Consider the following 16,383-nt stretch of genomic DNA (forward strand, 5'->3'; position numbering starts at 1 on the left):
GGTATTGCCTGAAGTTGTGCTTTTACTATCTCCCTCTTAACAAACTCCCAGCCATCATGAACTCCCTTTTCTTTTAGTATTACTGTCCATGGGATCTCACCCAGCACTTCCCTAAGTTTTATGAATACCTGTTGCTGCGGACAAAGAACAAGGAAGGACTGTGGCCTTCCTGCCGCTTGCTGGCTTCCCAGGAAACAGAGGGCAGCCCCTGAGAAGCAGGATGCTAGGAAGGGCGCAGAATCCTTTCTAGCCTGACAGGCCTGCAGACTCATGACTCACCTTCTGGAGTGCCCGGGCCAGTGGGAAGGGGAGCCAATGCAAAATGGGCAAGGCCAGCCCCCTCCCTCTCACACATGCACCCATCCATAAACACACCAGCAAGGCCAAGAGGACAGGCCCCACTTTCTGAGCACAATGCGTTCCCAGGAAATGGTTTGTCATGCGAGGGTTTGCATGATGAGCTGGTTATTTCCCAGTATTTCCTATGGGAATATTTCTAATCTGTGATTTGTCTGTTCTCCCTCCCTCCATGGTTCCTGCCTGAAACTGCTGCAGCCAATCAGCAAAAGCCAAACAAAGGAAAAGCAGGTTTTCCTGATCTCTCCTGCTCCCTGATTCATCATAGAATCACAGGATTGCAGAGCTGGAAGGGACCTCAAGTGTCATCTAGTCCAACTCAGTCATTCATGGAGTGAACTTTGGCTCTAATTCTTTCTGTTTGGATAATTGAAGTTTCGGATAATGAGTGTTCCGAGAGCAGGATCCACATGTAATTCATGTAAGGCATGCACAGGCCACCTTACCCCATGGATGCCTTCTTGATCGCTTTGATCTACAGAACTGGCACTGTTACAGGCACCACATAATATATGTTCCACATTTCTAAAAATCAATATTTAACTGTGGCAGCACCTACACTTTGGAACTCCCTGCCTATTGACAGCAGGCAGGCACCTTCACTGCACTCCTTCTGGCGCCTGCTAAAAACATTTTTATTTAGGCAAGCCTACCAGATGTGTAGGGATGCGGGTGGCGCTGTAGGTTAAACCACTGAGCCTAGGACTTGCCGATCAGAAGGTCAGAGGTTCGAATGCCCATGACGGGGTGAGCTCCCGTTGCTCGGTCCCTGCTCCTGCCAACCTAGCAGTTCGAAAGCACGAAGTGCAAGTAGATAAATAGGTACCGCTCCAGCGGGCAGGTAAATGGCATTTCCGTGCGCTGCTCTGGTTCACCAGAAGAGGCTTAGTCATGCTGGCCACATGACCCGGAAGCTGTACGCCGGCTCCCTCGGCCAATAAAGCGAGATGAGTGCCGCAACCCCAGAGTCGGTCACGACTGGACCTAATGGTCAGGGGTCCCTTTACCTTTACCTTTTACCAGATGTGGAGAATGTTGGCATGTGCTTTAATCTGTTTTTAGTCTATCACTGATTTCATAAGCCACTTTGTGAGGTTTGTTTGTTTTACAATCAAATGGTGTACAATTTTTATTAAAATAAATAAATGAAATGAATTTGTCTTGCTTGTCAGCCATCCTTGGGACATTTAATGATGAGTGACCATACAACAAATAATAGCAGAATTCTTATAAACCAAACAGAGCAGAAATAAAAATAAGAAAGACAAACAAGTGATCATAGCAGCCTTTCTCAAACTTGGGTTCCCAGATATTGTTTGACTACCACTCCCATCATCCACAACCAGCAGGAGCAGCAGTCAGGGATGACGCTTGAGAAAGGATGCCTTCAAGAGTCTTTCCATACCTTGGTCTTTGAATTGACATCCGCTTGGTGCTGCAGCAGGAACTTCACCAGTTTGATGTTCCCGTAGTGAGAAGCCACGTGCAGCGGAGTATAGCCCATCTGCGAGGCACATATAAAAAGGGCAGACTTTCAGGTCAAGGCTTGGTGGTGGGGTGACAATGAATGGTTAGAGGGAGAAGAGGGAGCAGACTGGGAAGAGGAGGGGTCGGAAGTGGAAGAGGTAACAGAGCTTAGCGGGCAGGGAGAGTTTGTGGCAGAGAGTCCAGAATCAGGGGCAGAAGCTGAAGCAGGAGGGAGGAGGGAGGAGGTCCAGAGGCAGAGAGGAGTCCAGCTGGTGAGGATTAACAAGTAGCTCCCCCTCCTGCTGCAACAAGCTCCCCTCCCTGCTGGTCTCCCAGAACCAGGAGAGGCATGAAGAGGGCAGAGGAGAAATTGGCATCACACAGGCACAGCCTCAGATTGCTTCAAGAAAACCCTGCAGAGGAGGGAACTGAGGGACCTGTGGGAAGGTGAGGACCTTCAGTCTCCACAACTATCTCATGAGGGCAAGAGCGACCAAGGGCGTGCTGCTGTGCTCTTTAGGCCTGGCACTCCTGTGCAGATTCTGTTTTTCCTGATAAAGAGTTAATTCCACTTGCTTCATGTGGCTGACTATTGGCTTGCCCCTGTCTCTCTGCCACCAGCAACCCTGGATGGCTTAGGTCCTGTAGGCATGTGCTGTAGGAGCTTTCCCCAGCTTTGCACTCTCTGGGTGTGGTTGGACCACTGTTCCCATCAGCCACAGGCAGCATGACCAGCGGTAAAGGATGATGGGAGCTGTAGTCCAGCAACATCTGGAAAGCACCCTGGAAAGCTATGGTGTTCTGGTGGTGGTCCCTTCTGCTTCCCAAGCACAGGAGATACCTGGAGCCTACAAATGGCGTAGCACAGCCTTCTCCAACCTGGGGCCCTCCAGCTGTTCTGGACCACAATGGCCACCAGTGCCAGCCAGACCAGAAAGGACACTCTAGACTCTGGGCCTCTCTGTCTGATGGAGGATGCCATGGCATTCGAGGGGACTCACCCGCGTTGTTGCATCCACTCGAACTCCGGCCCGGAGGAGGACGTCTGCCACTTGGACATGCCCCTCCTGAGCCACCAGGTGGAGGGGGGTGAGGCCGCTCTGGAAGACAAGCAAGAGCCAGGTTACCCACAGAGGGTTCCGTGGGGAGGTGGGCAGACACCGGGAACCACTGCTAGGGCCCTCCCAGCTTTCTAGGCAGAGAGCCTTCTCAGTAGTGGCACCGGCCCTGTGGAACACCCTCCCATCAGATGTCAAGGAAATAAACAACTATCTGAGATCTGAAGGCAGCCCTGTTTGGTGTAGTTTTTAATGTTTGATGTGCTATTGTGCTTTTTATTCTGTTGGAGGCCGCCCAGAGTGGCCGGCGAAACCCAGCCAGATGGGTGGGGTATAAATAAATTATGATGATGATGATGATGATGATGATGATGATGATGATGATGAAAGACTCCCAGAGGCTTGAATATGGCATCTGGAAGAGCGACGCCTGCTCTTTATTGATTGGTTTGGGGGGGGGGATGGATGGCTAAATAACAACAAGCATTCATCCTGTTTTCATCCTGATTCCTTGCACTGCAATTCTACACCTTCCCATTGCTCATTTGCCCCACACCATTTAGTGAATTTCCCTGATACTTTCCTAATGGTAAAAGGTCTGGAGTCTTAAATTTGGGGGATTTCTTCAGTAAGGGGTGTTAAATTTCTGATTTCTTCCCGCAGGGCCTGTAAGACAGAGTTGTTCCGCCTGGCCTTTGGCTTGGAGCCAGTTTGATTCCCTTACTCTCTTTCTTTTTTCTTTTCCTTCTCCCCCTGCGATGAGGCTACATTTTAATATTTTAATGTTTCAATATTTTAATGTTGTATTTTAATTTTGTTTTTAAGTTGTAACCATTCAACTTGTTTTTATTATTGCTTGTAAGCCGCTCTGAGCCCGGCCTTGGCTGGGGAGGGCGGGGTATAAATATTATTATTATTATTATTATTATTATTATTATTATTATTATTATTATTATTGCTATTAAAAATATGCTTTGGAGTTTGAGGAGTTCCAATCTGCTATTATTTTTGTGATTGGACAAAATTTAGCTTGGTAAGTCTACAATAGAAGAAGCACAAAAACGGCTTTTGGAAAACCCAATAATTTTAATGTTACCTTCTGAAAATGTCAGGTAATGCTAAATAAAAATATATAAGAGATAAGAGAGAATATAGAATACAACTGCAAGTACTTAGCAATTTCTATGAAATTTTACACACTCTTTACTTACCAAGCAAAACTAAATTATATTAATTTAACCAAAATATCTTTTGAATTCCCAAGCCATGTTACAACGCTTTACCAGCCCTCATTTTTGAAACTGAAAGTTGAAAAATTCTGCATGCCCTACAGGCCCAAGCAGAGAGGGGGAGCCAGCAGCCCCTTCTTGGCTTGTCCATTTGGGGTTCACAGGAGCCCTTCTTTGCCTGTTTAAGTCCTTTCTCAAGGCCTTACTAGCAGTTCCCTCAGGGTCCCCAATTAGGGAATTGGGGTCCCCAAGCTGAGCTCTAGATCAGGAATCAGCGACCTTTTTCAGCAGGGGGCCAGTCCACTGTCCCTCAGACCTTTGTGGGGGGGCAGACTATATTGGGGGGGGAATGAACGAATTCCTATGCCCCACAAATAACCCAGAGATGCATTTTAAATAAAAGGACACATTGTACTCATGTAAAAACACGCTGATTTCTGGACCTTCCGTGGGCCGGATTTAGAAGGCGATTGGGCCGGATCCGGACCCTGGGCCTTAGGTTGCCTACCCCTGCTAGAGTCTTCCCACAAAAAGAGGTAACAGAGAACACAATGGTGCCACCTAGTGACCACTGGTAGAAGTAGAAACCTAACAGCTGCTTGGCAAGTTTAGGGCGGGGGGGGAGACTCATCATGGTGCCATCCCCAAAGATGGCAGCCCTGCTGGAGCAGACCCCACTCCTGCCTTGCTCTGCATCCAACAGTGACCAGATAAGATTCTGTCAAGAAGAGCAGGATGGCAATAGGGAAAGTCTGCAGCTCAGCAGGCAGCACCTGGTCGCATGGAAGGTCCCAGGTTCAGTTCCAACATCTCTGGCTTGGGCAGGGAAACACTTTGAAACCCTGGAGCATCACTCCTGCTCAGTGGAATCATGGGATGGCTGGTGAAAGAGCAGGTTCCTATGCCCAACCCCCTCCTGTGCTTTGCCCCTTCCCCAGCACCTGTCCAATGAAGTGGTAAACTGCTCTCAAACATGGAAGCTCTATTTAGTTTCCATGGTTGAAAGCCACTGGCACAAATAGCCTCCATGAAGAGGATGAACAGCTTCTTGGCTTATTCTGGCAGAGGCTGACTCCCTCTTCTCTCCTTGCCTTGTCACCAGGATTCAGCCCAGGGGGAGCCACCCAGGAGTCGCGCAGGCCAGAAGTGAACTAGAAGCAAGAGGCCCCAGTGGGTGCAGCGATTGGTACAGTACCCTTGACCTTTAACGGGTGGCTTTAAAAGAGGTTTGGGCAAAGTCATGGACTGCTAGTCAGGATGGCTCTATCCTGTGCGCATGGCTGGAGGCAGTGCTGCTTCTGGACACCAGCTGTTGGAAACCACAGGAGGGGAGAGCACTCGGGTGCTCAGGTGCTGCTCCCTGGTTTGCCCCAGATATATGGGTGGTCCCTGCTGGGCTAGGGGGCCATGGGCCTGATCCTGCAGGGCTCTTCTGATATTCTGAGGTGCCTTTGCACATTAGGGTACATGCCAAGAATGCAAAAGCCAGAGGTTTCTATACACATGTGTGAACACACACACACACAGCTCTCCATCCTATCAAACAACAGTCACAATCATGGTTGAAAGACACAATGGGTTGAGCTGTGTAGGAAGAACCACTTCTGCTCATACAACAGACCTCCCCCATCCTTTCCAAGGCACCCTGCACCCCAAATATGCTTCAGATGGTGGGGGGACACACACAGGGGGATGGGAAGCTCCATTGCAAATAACTGAGAAAGGCGTGGGGAAGCCCCCCAAGAGCCAGACAGAGAGGCCTGGAGGGCCCCATTTGCCCCCCACCTGAGGTTCCCCACTCCTGCCTTATCAGGGTTGTGTTCTTCCACCCCCCCCCCCTTGGGAAGCAGACTTTGTCCCTGCAGGGCACCTGCACACTCACAGGAGCCTTTTGCTCCACTCACCTTGCTGCCAAAGTTGCCATTGGCCTGCTTGGAGAGGAGAAGGGCCACCATATCGGAGTGGCCTTCCTGGGCCGCCAGGTGCAGCGGGGTCACAGCTTGCGTGGATTCGGCGTTGGCGGAGGCGCCATACTGCAGCAGGCTGCTGGCCACCTCCATCTGGTTCTGCCTGGCGGCAATGTGCAGGGGGGTGTATCCGTTCTGCAGAGGAGAGAGACGACCCCACCCGCCAAAGGCAAGTCAAGCCCCAGAGTCTGATCCGCCGGAGTCAACGGTGGCTCCTGCCAACCCCATGACTCCCCTCTGAGGCTGCTCCCTGCAGGCAGGAGAAAGGGGCAGCTGTGCTCAGGTTTCCTCTGCCCTCCCCTCCATGGCGCTGCCCTTCAAATCTTTAAATCCTAGACAGAAGTGCGGCATGGAAGCAAAACCTGCCCCTTACCCAGGCCACGCTGTGCGGGGATGCTCCTTTGGGCAGCAGCACTTTGACAATGTCCAGGTTGTTGTGGTGAACAGCGACGTGCAGGGGCGTGAGGCCATTCTGCAGAGAGAGGAGCAGGGGCATTTGAGCATTTTATTTTAGGCAAGAATTTCTGACATGACCTTGTAGCAGGTGAGCATCCTGATCTATACATTGAGGCAGCCTCCACGTGAATGGATGTTCAAAGGGGGTGTGAAAGGATATTGGTAGGGGAATCTGCTTACTGTACACGTCAGGGGTGTTTGTGAGGAGGGAAACTCAGACTTTGACCAATTTGAGAGACAGAAGACACTGAATTCTTCCTGCTGATTTTGGCATCCACACCAGTTTCTTTCTTGTTGGAATTGTCTGCATTTGGGCCTTCAATATTTCTCCTTTTAAGTGCAGGTCTGGCTGCGCTCAGCTTTCCCTTGCCTCTGGATCATGAAACCCAGGAGGACAGGATCATTTCCTCCCAAGTTTCCAAGTAATTCCCCTTGTTGATCATTTGGGGGGGGGGGTCATTGCAGTTGCTGATTCTGGACCACCAAGTGAAGCACCCAAAGACTCTTCAGAGAGCATATTGCCACCATGCCATCTTGGTACAACTAACATAAGACACACGTGACCATCGCCAGGTCTGAATTCCTCAGGGCCACTGCATCTCCCGCCAAGGCCCCCGACATACACACCTTCCCCGCTGCGTTGGGCTGGGCATTGTGCTCCAGCAGCACCTTGGCGACATCCACTTTCCCATATTTGGAAGCAACGTGCAGAGGGGTAAATCCTTTCTGGGGAGAAACAGGGAGCATCAGTGCCTGGCTGGGGTGGGAGAGGAAGACAACAGGTCAAGCAGGATCAGGGGGAGTGGGGTCAAGAAGGCCTCAGGGGGAGGCAACCCAGGCAGCAGTCCAGGTTTCTCTGCTCACTCTCTGCCCTACAGGCATCGCAACACCCACAGCACGCACAGGAGAGAGAGAGAGAGAGAGAGAGAGAGAGAGAGAGAGGAGACATCTAAAGCAGAAACAAGTGTTAACACAGAATTTCAGCTTGGTCAATACTGTAGATGAGCATGTCAGATCTCCTGCCTCAGAGGCTGATCCCCTGCCCTACTCCTGGCCTGGCCTGGGGATGAGGCTCTTCCATCACCCTCCGAGTTGGAAGAGGCGTCCCCTGCAGCTTCTTGTGCTCCACAACCCCAGAGCAGCATGTGGTAGCAGGACAGGCCCTTTAAATACTGTACACAGCACCTCGTGGGGGCAGAGTCACTGCCAAGTCAAGCCTCTGCCAGCCTTCCTAAGGCTTCAGGCAGCTCCAAGTCTTTGCTGAGGTGAGACCCTCCCAACCTGGGCTAGCAGCACCCACAGGGAGCTGTCTGGGGCCTTGCTTCAGCACTTTGGAAGGAACATGACCCAGCGCCCCCGTTTCCCTACCTTGGTCATGACCGTCTGTGAAGCCTGCTTGTCCAGGAGGGCGCAGGCGCAGTCGAGGTGGCCCTCGCGCGCTGTGATGTGCAGGGGCGTGTGCCCGGCTGTTGTGGACAGATTAGGGTCGGCGCCGCTCTCCAGCAGCAGCTTCACCATTGTGCAGTGGCCAAGGCGGGCCGCACAGTGCAGGGGGGTCTGGTCATCCTACAATGGGGAAGAAGGACAAGACACTTCAGATGAAGACAACAGCACTCTGTCCTCAAAAGAAATGTGTATGCGCACCCTACATAGTATATGCCTTTTTGTACTCGTTACTTGGTTCAACATCTGCACCACAAAGTTCAGAGATGTTTGCATTTAGATTTGCATCTTATTCCAGGAAGGGAAAGTCCGTGTCATGATACCCTCTGAGCCTTTCGACCAGCAGTGGGAGGAAGAGACAATGCAATAGACCCTTTAGACACCACCACTCCGAAACATCCAGAGGTTGCTTCTCCCTCACTTGCAAAGAGCAAGGGACCATTAAAGATGGGGAGACTGTATCCCCACGGGAAGATGGTGAGACGGTCTGATGATGTCTCCCAGGGAAAGGTGGCACCAGCAGGAGAACAGAGAAGACTCTTCTCCCTGGGCAGAGTGTCGCAGGGACAGGGATTGTCGCAAGCGTTCTCCTCCGCTGCTTAAAAGCTTGGCAGGGAGGCAGGAAGACTCACCAGAATAACTGCACTGCTTCTGTGCATTCTTGAAGCCCTGTTCCTGATCTTGAACACCTGGGCCTGGGCCTTGATTCTGAGCGAGATCTAAAGATCTACATGGGGATCTGCTGCCCCAGTGATCCGGCTGCCTGAGGTGGCCGCCTCGCTTTGCCTCATGGGTGAGCCAATCCTGGCTGCTACCCTTCTGCCTTATAAGAGCAGCTGGACTAGAGCCTGCTCTTTCTGAAACACTGAGCTTGAAGCACTAGCCCACAATAATAAATGTTCAATTATTTACTTACAAGAAAGTGCACCTGTTGTCTAGGGCCAACCCTGAGGCAAGGTGAGGAGGCTGCATCAGGCAGCAGGATCTGCAGGGGCAGCAGATTCAGCCTCTAAGGCAGCAACAGCTGCAGTGCCCTCCTTGTAGACTGGATCCGCCTTCTCCTCCGCAGTGCCCCCCCCACCATGCCACCTCCCCTCCGCCTCCATACAAGCAAGTGTGGGCCGCTCATGGGGACAGGAGTCTGGGTTGCAACTGCTGCTGGCCCAGAAAGAGGAGGATGCTCTCACCTTGGCCTTGGCATTGACTTTGGCCTTGTTCTGCAGCAGGTACTTTGCCACTTCCGTGTGCCCAGCCCGGGCTGCCATATGTAGGGGGGTCTCCACCTTCTTTGGAAAGGGGGAAAAAAGAGGTTGCATGGAATGTCATCTGTTTTGAAAGATCTCATTCGGTGACCATCTGATCAATCTCTATAAAAGCCAGTGGGGCTTGAGATTCTTGCACCCTGTACTATTCGTGCAGTGCAAACAAAGGCTTGACCCAAGCCCAAAGAGATGGGATAACTTAATGCACTCCCCCTGACCCCATTAAAAATCTCCCTGATGGTAGAAAACAAGCACATCTTACTCCCTATAAATTCCCAAAAATTAAAATTGCTATTGGTGCAAAATGCCTTTTACTAAGGGTCCACAATCTAAGCATACACATTATTACAAATCATTTCATATCTGCAAAAATTATGATATATATACTTTAACACAACTTTGTTAATATATTCAGAATGTTTATCTGAGCATATACTGTTCTCATTTTACCTAACTGTTGCATGTTTTATGTCTAAATATAATAAATAAAATTCAAATAGTAATAGTAATAATAATAATAATAATAATAATAATAATAATAATAATAATAGCTAGCACATAAAGATAAAGGCTAGGTAAGAGCTATCTCACTGCCCTGCTCCATTTCCACAAACCAGGGTGTTTTGAGGTGAGACAGAGCATTCAGATACGTTGTGTTCCACATGCAATTTGAAGTGGTGCAGTCTAAGGTAACCTCTGCGTCAGACACTAAAACCACACGGTTTCCCCCAAAGAATACTGGGAGCTGTAGTTTGTTATGGGTGCTGGGAACTGTAGCTCTGGGAGGGACAAGCTACAGTTCCCAGGATTCTTTGGGGAAAGTCGTGTGCTTTGAATGTACTGTGTGGGTGCGACCTAGGAAGGTTTAGGAACATAGGAAGCTACCTTATCCCCAAGAAGCCACTGGTCTCTCTTTCCCAGCATTGTCTCCCCTGGGTGTCAAAGACGGGTCTTTCCTAGTTCTACCTGGAGACACCAGGGACTGAACCCTTGTTTATACACACATCTTTCTGGGTGTGTGAATCAGATCCGAACCTGGCTTAGAAATTGCTCCGGGCTTGGATTCTAAAGTCCTGGGGTGCAAATCTCCTCTCTCTTGCTCCTCAGCCCCTGAAGCCAGTGGCGCCATTTCTGATGGGAATAATGCCCTGCATGTCCAGAGGCCAAAAGGATTTGTAAAAAGAACCATTTCATTGTTCAAAACAAGAGGAACCTGGCAAAGAAGAACCGGAGAGCTGGCCAAATTCTCCCTGTCTCACCTCTACCCAGACGGAGGGCTCACCTAAGAGAATGTTTCTCTGTATAATTCTTTCAAGCCCCACACACAGAAAACAAACTTGTCAAGGAAGACTGCTTTGTGTCCAGCAATATAAGGCTATTTTTCACAGAACATTTTATTTATTGTATTTATTGAATTTATATACCGCCCTATAGCCGGAGGTCTCATTCCCTTATGAGAGCCGAAACCTGTAGCAGTGCAGTCGGGGCACAGATCTCCCGGCCACCCTCCCGCTTGGTTGGACTGTTGGATGAAGAACTGGGGGACCAGGACTCAAATCCCCACTCAGCCACCAAGCTGGCTGGGAGACCTGGAGCCAGTTGCAGTCGCTTAGACTAATCTACCTCACAGGGTTGTTGTGAGAGGAAGGAGAAGCATGCATGCCACCTTGAGCCCCTTGGAGGAAGGTGGGATATAAATGTCATCATTGTCATCACCTAAAACACATGTGCACGTGTGTGAGAGGGGGGCGGGGCGAGGGCAAAGGAGCTGCCACCTCTTGCCCGCCCTACAGTATTCTGAGGAACCTCCTTCCACCCACCCTAACATTTGTTTTGTGCAACTCAGACTCTCCAGCGAAATGTTCCAGTCCCAAATCTCTGACAAATCCCCAGAGCCAAAGCTCTCAGGGTTGAGTCTTTGGCTATGAAAGCCTCAGCACAAATCCTGAGGGGTCCCCAGAAGCTGAGGGGGTCCATGTCTTCCCCACTTGCCCTCTGCGCTTCTCCCCACTCACCACGTTGGAAACATTGGGAGAGGCTCCTCGTTGCAGCAGGATCTTGACGATGGGGAGGTTCCCCATGAAGGAGGCCACGTGGAGAGGGGTCAGCCCAGACTGCGGACAGGAGAGAGGGAGCAAAGGGATGCAGGACGCTGGGCAGCGGAGACACACGACACACACAGAACTCTGCCTCGTAACCCTTTTGCTACCCAGCCACGTACCCTCCAACATTCCTCTAATGAAAACGCCCGAAGGAAAAGTGGGACATTCTGGGATCAAATCAGAAACCGGGATGGCTCTGTGAATTTGGGACTGTTCTTGGAAAATAGGGACACTTGGAGAGTCTGCAATCAGCATCTTTGGATAACAATCCAAAAATATACATGAATTACTACATATCAGTTGACTGATCAACTAAAGATTTAGGCTGCAATTTATAAGAAATCCATCTTTTAGGAAGGCAGCACCTGCACTTTGGAACTCCCTGGCTAGTGACATCAGAGAGGCACCTTTGCTGTACTCTTTTCGGTGCCAGCTAAAAACATTTTTCTTTAAGCAAGCCTACCCAGATATGTAAAATGTTGACATGTGTTTAATCTGTTTTTAGCTTAGCATTGATTATTTCTGAAAAATGTTGTAAATAGTTGTTTGTATTGATAATTTCATTGTTTTATTCTTTCAGTAAACTGCTTTAAGGTTTATATAAAGTACAGAAAAGTTAACTAAATAAATAAATCATATACCCACTTACTGGGGAGTAAGTTCCATGGTATTCAATGGAACTTACTTCCCAGCAAGCATGCACAGGACTGCAGCTTTAGGACCCAAGCAGCCAAGAGCACCCTTGTCTCTAGTCTCAGGTTGTGCTATTGCAATCGGAGAACAAAAAAGAAAACATTGCCTTTCCATGGACCTTGTGCTAGAATGAGTCACCAGTAGTTGGGCAGCCTTGGTTCGGACACCGGTGTAGGAAGAATAAATGCATCATTACAGATTCACTGAGCAGAGGTTGATCCATGGCTATTAGCCAGGACAACTGAATAGAATCTCCATGTCCAGAGGCCCCGGCAAAAAAGGAAAGAAAGCGAAAGGGCTGTGTCTGACACACAGCCCTTCCCTGGTCTGCCTGTGGGCCTCCCAAAAGCATTTATTGGCTGCCCATTGTTGGAAGCAGGATCTTGGACTAGACAGACCCTTGGCCCGGCCCAGCACGTTCGTCCAGTATTCTCATTTACTTAAGGCATGAAAACCTCTGAAATGGCTTCTACAAGCCAAGCTAAATGGGGCATTTAAATGCAACTGTTTCAGTTAAAAGGTAGATGATTAATCAACTGAAAATTCCAAAATCAGTCAGAACCCCTCCCAAAAAAAATCTCCACATAGCCACAAATGCCAAGAGATTTCTATTTGTCATGAGCCAAACTGAGTCAGAAGCAATAGGCTTGGAACCTCCATTTCCCCTCTCATGGATGGATGGGAGTCGGTTGAAAATTCTGCCTAAGGCCGCAAAAAAGCAATCAACCAAAATCTGTGGGTAGCCAAGAAAACACCCCAATACATTCCAGGCATAATGTGATGAATAAAAGGTGTGACGAATTGCTGAAAGGTATCTTTGAACTATTGCAGACTGTTTTTCTCTTGGCTAGATCAAGTCATTTCCAAGAGTTCCTTATATTAAATGCTAAAGGTCCTATGACTGTATCGAAACCAGGCCTGCCCCTCCCCTAAGCCGAACACAGCGACCCACAAGTTAGGGCATTTGATCTGCCAGTGCCTGGAGATGCTGGGCTTCAGACCAGAGGTGAGCTCTGGGGCTCATCATGAAAGATTGGCTGTGTTTGGCTTGGTGGGGAACATGTTGTGGGGTCTTCATCTAAATGGTGTTTTCCCTGGGGACAAATCCTACAAATTAGTATTTGGGGGGTCCCCTTGGTGGTCCCCCTAACTTGCAAGGTCGTGCAAATTCAGAATTCACTAGGGCCACTTCGCCTCTCCTTGGATGCTCTGCGCCAATGGAAATGGTGGCACTTTTAGAGTTTGGCTCAGTGGCCAAACTTCACTTTTCGTGTCTAGGCCTCTGCTGGGCTTGGTGTCCTGGCAGGTGCCTAACCTTGCCGCCTCTGGATATCCGCCATGATGTTTGTCCTAATTAATCCAAATTAACAGAGAAGTCCAGAAAAACCCCATTGCATATGTGGCTGTGGTCACGTCAGTGTGCCTCACAGCTTCCCATGCTGCACACATGGGGCACCAGGTACCTCGGTGACAGCATCAATGGAGGCTCCCGTCTTCAGCAAGAGCTCCATCACCCGGATGTGGTTCTTCTTGCAGGCGATGTGCAGAGGGGTGAAGCCATTCTGCAGGCACAGAGAAAAGGAGAGGCCCTTCAGCCTCCCTGGAAGAGAGACACGTGGCTCCCCCTCCTGCCACTTGCCCGCCCACTCACCAGCGCCCGAGCATTGGGCTTTGCCCCCTTTTCCAGCAGGACTTTGGCCACTCGGTGGTGGCCACAGTGGGCGGCCACGTGCAGCGGCGTCAGGTGGTCCAGCGTGATGTCGTCAATGTCAGCATTGTACTGCAGCAGAAGTCGCACACAGTCCAGGTGGTCTCCCTGGGAGGCCATGTGGATGGGGGACAGGCCGTTCTGTGGCAAGGAAATGCAAGGTTAGAGCCTGGCGTGACCCGAGGACGGAGACCCAGACCATCAAGGGTCTGGAAACCAAGCCTTCTGAGCAATGGTTGAGGGAGGTGGGTGTGTTTAGCCTGGAGAAGAGAAGACTGACAGCTGTCTTCAAATATCTGAAAGGCCGTCACACAGAAGATCTTGCATGCTTGTTTTCTGCTGCTCTGGAAGGTAGGACCTGAACCAACTGATTTAAATGACCACAAAGGAGATTCTGACATTCTAAGTTATTAGAAATAACTTTATGATGCTAAGAACTGTTCTACTGTGGAATAGACTCCCATGAGAGGTGGTGAACTCTGCTTCACTGGAGGTTTATAAGCAGAGGTTGGGTGGCCACTTGTCATTGATGCTTTAGTTGTGATTTCTGCATTGCAGGGGGTTGGACTGGACGACCCTTGGGGGTCCCGTCTACAATTCTATGATTCCATGATTCTATGATTTAAAGCACTCTTGTGCCACTTTAGCAGTCATGCCCCCCCCCAAGAATCCTGAGAATAACAGTTTGTAAAGGGTACAAACAGAGATGCATTTCCCAGCACCCTTAGGAAACTACATTTCCCAGGATTCCTTGGAGAAAACCATGACTGTTAAAGTGGCATAAGAGTGCTTTAAATATGTGGTGTGGAGGTGGCCCCGGTAGCTGGGAAACAAGAGCCACAGTTCGATGCCAGGGTGGGTGTTAGCAAAGGGGAAAACCACCTCTGTCTCTGGGGAACGTGATTTTGCTTGCCCCACGGCTATTCCCCCACTGCCCATCACCTTGGTCTTTGCTTGGATGGGAGCACCGTGATCCAGCAGGATTTCCGCAATCCGCACATGCCCATTCCTGGAGGCGCAGTGCAGCGGTGTCAGCTCGTCCTGCAACAATGGGGAATAATAATAATAATAATAATAATAATAATAATAATAATAATAATAATTTATTATTTATACACCGCCCATCTGGCTGGGTCACTCTGGGCGGCTTCCAACAAAATATTAAAATAGAATGAGAGTCAGGGGTGCAAATCAGCAGCGAAAGAACCACATGCACCACCTTGAGTTACTCAGAGAAAAGGTGATATTACCTCCCCTGGACAAACACCCAGAAATTTTTGAGGAAATTGAAAAATATGCAATACTTTTAAAAGCACTTTTACAGATCAAAAATCACATTATTACTTTAGGAACATAAAATGTATTATATATTACTTAGTTTGACATTAAATTATCTGGTATATTAAAAATACAGTGTATTGAGTTAGTCATTCCTTTTTATATTTTTGATTAGAAATGGATCTATAAGATGCTGAGCTGCAAGGAACCTTGCATGTCTTTCATTTTGCCAATTTATGAGCAGCAGGGAAAAATAATAAAAGCAGATGAAACCGTCAACATTATGGTAAAAATGAAAGAAAATGTATTCTGAAAACTATTATGGGTCATATTCAACTAAGTCCTACTTAGGGTACACCCGTTAGAATTAATGAACCTAAATTTGTCATGTCTATTAATTTTAGCAGGTCTACTCTGATTAGGATGAGCGCTGAAGACCACCCAATGCCCCTTGTCTCTACTGGGCCAAGCAGACATCAAGCACTCATTCCTATAATGGCTCTGAAAACAAGGGGGGGGCGGGGGACGAGACAAAACTCAGCGAATACTGCATGAAACTTACTCAGTCTCATTTTCTGAGTTATCACTATCAGTTTCTGCTTCTTCCTGTTGGGGGAAAAGTGAGGATTTTCCTCCCTCCCATGTTCTGCGCTTGCACTTCTCATGCCTGGAGTTCTCACTAAGCTGCAGTGTGATTCTGAAGAAGTCCTTCTCACTAAACTCCTTTGCCAGGCTCCTTTGGAGTGGCTTCTCTTTGAGACACCCGTCCCTCTGTGGGTGAACATGAATTCATGCAGGGATGCAGCAGCTTCCTCCTCCATAGGCAACATTGGGGGAGTCATTGAGCCACACAAAAGGGAGAAGGAAGAGGACTCCAATTTCTCATTGTGCACAGCTCACTCTACAACCGAGAGCCACAAGGGGCTTTGCCCCGTCTGGGCTGCCTATATCCTCACGAGGAGATCAAATCCAGAGCAGTGACTCTTGTGGGGAGGCCACGGACACCCTCTTCTGGGCCTGAATATGTCTGGCTTCTCCTGCGAGTCATTAGAAAGAAGGGGAAATGCCCAAAGGTGCTAAAAGGATTTCTGTACTACAATATGAGTATCATAGTCGAGAGCTCTCCAAAGAGAGAAGAGAGTCTCTGGGGCTTCCGCAAGGAGCAGCCAAACTCCTGCCAGCAGCTCTTGAGCTTCACCTTTCTCTTTGGTCTGAAGATTGGTGCCCATTATGTCCTCATGTTTAGGTACGTAATGTTGTGCGCACATTAACAGTAAATATGGTAAAACAGTACAAAGCAAAGGTGTTGGTAAGCATAATAGAGGAATTAAGTGTTATCTTCGGAGGGGGAGAGTGTGAGATT

General features: G+C 49.1%; 1 protein-coding gene across 25 annotated transcripts in view; it reads right to left on the bottom strand.

Moving 5' to 3' along the window:
- ANK1 (ankyrin 1) overlaps nucleotides 1-16,383 on the bottom strand; it is a 178,441-nt gene that overhangs the window by 62,602 nt on the left and 99,456 nt on the right. For 24 of the 25 annotated variants that reach the window (XR_014551793.1, XR_014551794.1, XR_014551795.1 and 21 more), the window contains exons 9-19: nucleotides 14,685-14,783; nucleotides 13,686-13,883; nucleotides 13,498-13,596; nucleotides 11,255-11,353; nucleotides 9,165-9,263; nucleotides 7,903-8,100; nucleotides 7,162-7,260; nucleotides 6,452-6,550; nucleotides 6,016-6,213; nucleotides 2,826-2,924; nucleotides 1,763-1,861 (exon numbers count right to left, since the gene is read on the bottom strand). Coding sequence is in view for 22 of the 25 variants with exons in the window: in XM_083629227.1 (XP_083485353.1) it covers nucleotides 1,763-1,861; nucleotides 2,826-2,924; nucleotides 6,016-6,213; nucleotides 6,452-6,550; nucleotides 7,162-7,260; nucleotides 7,903-8,100; nucleotides 9,165-9,263; nucleotides 11,255-11,353; nucleotides 13,498-13,596; nucleotides 13,686-13,883; nucleotides 14,685-14,783 (1,386 nt within the window). In the remaining 3 variants the exon portion in view is untranslated. The remainder of the gene's footprint in view (nucleotides 1-1,762; nucleotides 1,862-2,825; nucleotides 2,925-6,015; nucleotides 6,214-6,451; nucleotides 6,551-7,161; nucleotides 7,261-7,902; nucleotides 8,101-9,164; nucleotides 9,264-11,254; nucleotides 11,354-13,497; nucleotides 13,597-13,685; nucleotides 13,884-14,684; nucleotides 14,784-16,383) is intronic. The other variant, XM_083629244.1, reaches the window with a different exon arrangement.

This window comes from Podarcis filfolensis (assembly GCF_964270895.1).
Source record: "Podarcis filfolensis genome assembly, chromosome: 8".
Lineage (NCBI taxonomy): Eukaryota > Metazoa > Chordata > Lepidosauria > Squamata > Lacertidae > Podarcis > Podarcis filfolensis.